General features: G+C 37.5%; 1 protein-coding gene across 1 annotated transcript; it reads left to right on the top strand.

Moving 5' to 3' along the window:
* Window positions 1-228: 228 nt before the first annotated feature.
* LOC142231011 (uncharacterized) lies at window positions 229-5,520 on the top strand. Its single transcript, XM_075301629.1, has one exon. It carries the CDS (start codon window positions 229-231, stop codon window positions 5,518-5,520), a length of 5,292 nt encoding a protein of 1,763 aa, XP_075157744.1.
* Window positions 5,521-6,120: the final 600 nt, after the last annotated feature.

Below are 6,120 nucleotides of genomic sequence, written 5' to 3'. Positions count from 1 at the left end.
TTTTTCGCACTAGCCTGTAAAAAAGCTTACAGGCTCTAACATTTGGTGACCCCGACGTGATCCTCCAAAGCATTTCGTCGATAATTGATATCAATTTGGATATTAATTTACTCCTTTGGTTGGATTTCACGATTTTTCCATTCGTTAAAAAAATCAATTCGGATTTTGTACCAAAAAAGTTGTGATTTTGGCTTGTAAAAAATTTACATAATTATGCCCAAAAATACCATGTCGTCAATTAATGAAAGTGGAAAAGAAGGGTCTGATATGACCCAATGTCTTAATCGAGTTGCCTCTATTGGTAAACAGTTGGCCGATATAAATGCTCGTTTGACTCCAGAAGAATTAAATAATATGGATGATTCAGACCTTATCGTTCGCCTTGATTACGTCGAAAATTTGCATTCTCGTTTCGATCAGTCCATTGTATCCCTCGAAGAAAGTGGCGAAGGAGATGTGGACCACTCCATTCGTTCAGAATTTTTAACATCCTTCTTCGAAGTCAAAGCAAAAATTAAGCGTAAGTTGAATACAAGTCGCAGCGCTCCATGCCATCCCCCATCATCAACACTTCGACAATTTTCGTTGGATGAACCCCCAATTGTACGTAGAAGCAGATTGCCTGAGCTAAAACTTCCCCAGTTCAGCGGCGCATATACTGATTGGCCCGATTTCTTTGCCATGTTTACCACTGTGGTAGCTAATGACATGGAAATTACAAAATTAGAAAAATTCCAGCATCTCCGTGCATGTTTAGTTGGATCTGCGCTGGATGCAATTTCATCTTTGGAACCATCAGACGCAAGCTACGACGAAGCTATAAAATTGTTAAAAAATAGATTTGATAACAAGCTTCTTAACTTTCAGGCACATATTAAAGAAATATTTGCACTTAAGCCTGTCATCAAGGGTTCTGCCTCAAGTCTTCGACAACTGAGCGACAAACTGAACGCACATATGAGGGCTCTTGGAACAATGTGCAAGAAAGATGAAATAGCGGACGGACTCCTGATTTATTTAGTCACTTCGAAGCTCGATACTCCAACACAAGCCAAATGGGAAGAAGGCCTCCAAAACGATCAGCTGCCAACATGGTCATCTATGGCAAACTTTCTTGACAAACGGTGTCGAATGCTCGAAAATCTGGAACACTCATCAATATTGAAAGTACCCACTCAAATGGTAAATAAAAAATCTAATAACATTCGAAGCTCACTTGTGACATCTGGAAATGCACTCCAAATTTGTAACTTTTGTGACGGTAAGGATCATTTAATTACAAATTGCTCTAAGTTCTCAAATCTTTCGCCAACATTGCGTTTTAAAGAGGCTAAAAAGCTAGATCTCTGCCTTAATTGCTTAAGAAAAGGCCATCGACTTTCAAAATGTAAATCTAGTACATGTCGACATTGCGCTATGAAGCATCATTCATTATTACATATGGAGAATAGCATCTCAGAGAATTTTGCATTACAACAAACCTCCAATCACCCAACTAACCATCCACAAACAACAACTCCCCAAACTGCAACAATTTCCCAATCCTCTCTTGTTTCATTTAACCCATCGCAACAACCCACAGGCTCTCTTTCAAATAATGATGTTTTATTAGCTACGGCCATCATTCTGGTAAAAAATAAATTTGGTACCTTTGTTCCCTGCCGAGCAATTTTAGATTCGGCTTCTCAGTTAAACTTCATTACCAGCCGTTTTGCTGCTCAAGCCCAACTTAAATTAAATCCATCACAATTTTCTATATCTGGTATTGGAGAGGGTAATTTAGTAGCTGACAAATCCGTAGAAATTTTGATCAAATCTTGCCATAATAATTATTCTGCTTCCTTTGTTGCCGTTGTTATTCCAACAATAACAGAATATCAACCTAATCCAAATATTGATGTAAACCAAATGAAAATTCCCCAAAATGTAAGCTTAGCTGATCCAGAATTTTACAAAAAGGGTAGAATTGATATTTTAATTGGAGCCGGTCTCTTTTTTGATCTAATGAGTGTGGGTCAAATAAGATGCGCAAACACTTCAACAATTTTGCAAAAAACTCAGCTGGGTTGGGTGGTATCGGGGGGAGGATCCAGCTTATCAAAGTCATACTCATTAGCAGCGGCGGGTAAAACCCATTTAAATATGACAAATGAAAATTTGGAAGATATTCTTAAAAGTTTCTGGGAAGTAGAACACAACTTCGAAAAGAGCTCAAAACAGTCGATAGACGATATTTTTTGTGAAGAACATTTTAAGAAAAATACTTCGCGTTTGAAATCTGGAGCATATTCTGTTGTTTTACCAAAAAACCAAAACTTTAATGAACTTGGCGAATCTTATAATCGCGCCCTCAAGCGTTTTATGAATCTTGAGAACAAGCTCAAAAAGATGCCACAAACTAAGGAAAAGTATATTGCCTTCATGAATGAATATGCCCAGTTAGAACATATGTCGCCAATTGTATCTATGCCCAAATCAACAAAAACGTATTTTCTTCCCCACCATTGTGTTCATAAGGAAGATAGTACAACAACAAAGCTTAGAGTTGTATTCGATGGTTCGGCTAAAACAACAACAGGTTTATCACTTAACGACACCCTACATTCGGGACCAACCATCCAATCGAAACTTTTTGACATACTAATTCGATTTCGTTTCTTTAAAATTGCCCTGGGTGGGGATATATGCAAAATGTATCGGTGTGTTTATGTCGCACACCCAGATGATTACCTACAATGCATTTTATGGAGAAATGACCCACAAAACGAAATTAAAATTTACAAATTAAACACCGTTACATACGGAACAAAACCTGCAGCATTTCTCGCAATTCGTACGATGCATCAGCTTTCTATAGATGAAGAAGATTCTTTCCCTCTAGGTGCAGAAATTGTCAGGCGTGACTTTTATGTCGAAGATTTGATATCGGGCGGAAATTCAGTGGCCGAAGTTAATGAAATTAGGAAGCAAGTTTCTCATCTATTACAAAAAGGCAATTTTCAAATAAGGAAATGGTGCTCAAATGACTGCTCTGTTTTAGATGAAGTGCCACTTGCTGATCGTGAGACCTTCCTGGAATTTCATGATGGCACGGATATAACTAAGACGTTAGGACTGGTATGGAATCCAGACCTAGACAACTTTGTTTTTACATTTTCGCACATTAGTGACAACAAGCCAATATCTAAAAGAAATATTTTATCATCCATCGCCCGATTTTATGACCCGCTGGGACTAGTTGGACCTATAATAACAAGGGCTAAAGTTTTAATGCAAATGCTATGGAAGGATAAATTAGAGTGGGATGAAAGTTTGCCCCAGCATTTGCACTCAGTTTGGCAGCAATACGTATCTACATTTAATCTTGTTGATAAATTTATATTTCCAAGATTTGTTTCCATTGCAGGCTCCAGTGTTCAAATCCACGCATTTTGCGATGCCAGCCTTTCTGCATATGGAGCTTGTGTGTATGCGAGATCAGAATTGCAAGGCCAGGTGAAAATTGTGTTGCTATGCTCAAAATCGCGTGTAGCCCCATTGAAGGTTCTAACAATACCTAAGTTAGAGTTATCTGCTGCAGCGCTGCTTGCAGAACTTTTACAAACGATTTCATCTGCGCTTGGTACTGAATACCAGTATCACTGTTGGACTGATTCAATGATCGTTTTGTCATGGCTTCGGGAGGAATCATCCAACTATAACATATTCGTCGCTAACAGAGTAAGTCTCATACAAAAGATAACAAAAAATATGATATGGCACCATGTTCCGACGGCATTCAATCCAGCCGATATTTTGTCAAGAGGAGCTACTCCTGAAGAACTCCTTAAATCCAGTCTATGGAAAGAGGGTCCAGATTTTTTGACTAAAGGTCCAGAGCTATGGCCAAAATCTTTTAACTTCATTGAAAATCTTCCAGAACGTCGTCGTGTTGCCCTATTAATCTCATCAAATTATGATTTATCGATTACATGCAAATACGCCAACTCATTTCCTAAGATTCAACGTACATTTGCTTACGTGTTTAGATTTTTGAATTCCATAAAAATGAAAAGTTTTGGAAAATTGTCAGAATACGAAATAAAGATGGGTACATATCTATTGATTCGAAATATACAGCGAACTAATTTTACCATGGAGTTCAAGGCTTTAAGAAAAAATGAAAATATACCATCATCCAGTAAACTTTTTTCACTTTCGCCCTTTTTGGATTCAAATGGATTGATCAGAGTAGGCGGACGTTTGCAGAATTCAATTTTGTCGTTTGAAGCACAACACCCAATTATAATACCAAAATCACATCCCGTCACTTCATCGTTGATTATGCATTACCATCAAAATTTATTGCATGCTGGGGCACAATGTTTACTCGCCAACATTCGTCAGAAATATTGGCCCATTGGAGGCAGAAAATATGTAAGTGCAGTTATAAATAAATGCATTCGATGCTTTCAAATTAAGCCAACAATAGCCGAACACTTAATGGAAAATTTGCCAGAAGAACGGGTGAAGCCAAGTAGAGCATTTCAAGTAACTGGACTAGATTTTTGTGGACCGTTTTATTATAAGTCGGAAGTAAGGAATCGACCTCCTATAAAATCGTATGTTTGTATATTTGTCTGTTTCACAACAAAGGCGACACACTTAGAACTAGTGCCAGACTTATCAACTTCATCTTTTTTATTGTCGCTCAAAAGATTTGTTTCAATTCGTGGAAAGCCAAAAACTATCTGGTCTGATAATGCCACAAATTTTGTCGGGGCAAAAAACGAATTAGCAGACCTTCGGCAGTTATTTTTCGACCAATGGCAAATGGAGAGAATTTACACTCAGTGCTTGGAGGGTGAAATTGAGTGGAAATTTATACCTCCTCGTTCACCACACTTCGGCGGCCTTTGGGAGGCCGCAGTGAAGTCGGCTAAGTACCATTTTTACCGCACCGTCGGCAAAAACATTTTAACATTCGATGAATTGCGAACCTTGATATGTCAAATTTCAGCAATACTAAATTCTCGACCATTGATTCCACTTACAGATGATCCAAATGATTTAGAAGTATTGACCCCCGGTCACTTTTTAGTAGGTGCACCACTAACAAGTTTTCCAGAACCTGACATCGGCAGTTTGAATATAAACACCTTATCTAGATGGCAAAAGGTTTGCTACATACAACAAATTTTTTGGAAAAAGTGGAGCTGTTCATATTTAAACCTATTGCAAGAACGTACGAAATGGAAGAGCAGCAAAAATAATATTGCAACTGGGGCTATGGTTCTCGTGAAAGACGATAATCTTCCACCACTAAAATGGAAAATGGGTCGGATTGTGGAAACTATATGTGGCAGTGATGGCATAGTGAGAGTCGCTATTGTTAAGACTTCAAATGGTGTTTCACGTCGTTCGGTGTCCAAACTATCCCCTTTACCCATCGAAGATAACGCTGTTGAAAGTCAAAGCCTTCCAACGGGGGGAGGATGTTTTGAGAAACCACTGTGCGAGCAAAATTGTCCAAATAATTAGCAGCAGAAATATATGCATCGACAGCAGCAGCATCAAATGCCCAAAGCATTGGTGCATCGCTATGCGTGCTCTCATCTACGAATTTGTATGTACATCGCTGTGTGTATGATTTTTACATTGCTAGCTAAATTACAATTGTCAACCAAACATACCTACACTGAAAAAACAGTGAACCCTTTTCCATTGCAAAATGAACTAAACTGTAGTAATATTGACCATGATTTAGCCCTTAAGATTTTTTTCAACTTGTCTAGTTTATAATTCTCTTAAATTGTAGTTCATCTATAACATTGTATTTTAGTTCATTTTTACAACACCGTAAGATTTATATACCCCTACCAAGTTAAGAAGTCAGTATTATTTTGGTTTACTTGCTTATTTTTAGGGAAACCTGATAATAAAAAGTGGTTATCAGTCTCTTTAAAATGTCGACGACTAAACTGTTTTTAAATCAATCATTCCACAGTACAGAGAAATTAAATAATTAAAGGAACAACAAACCGTTTTACTATTATGAAAATTTTCATACATTAATATTAAACTTTCTTTAAGCAAAAGTACTTTATTATAAAAACTTATGATGAAAGTTCTTAATACAAT

This window comes from Haematobia irritans, chromosome 3 (genome assembly GCF_050003625.1).
Source record: "Haematobia irritans isolate KBUSLIRL chromosome 3, ASM5000362v1, whole genome shotgun sequence".
Lineage (NCBI taxonomy): Eukaryota > Metazoa > Arthropoda > Insecta > Diptera > Muscidae > Haematobia > Haematobia irritans.
This window is presented reverse-complemented; position numbering and strand designations above follow the sequence as displayed.

What these genes read in the sequence shown, in the direction of transcription:
- LOC142231011 (XM_075301629.1), top strand. Translation starts at nt 229, where the DNA reads ATGTCGTCAATTAATGAAAGTGGAAAAGAAGGGTCTGATATGACCCAA.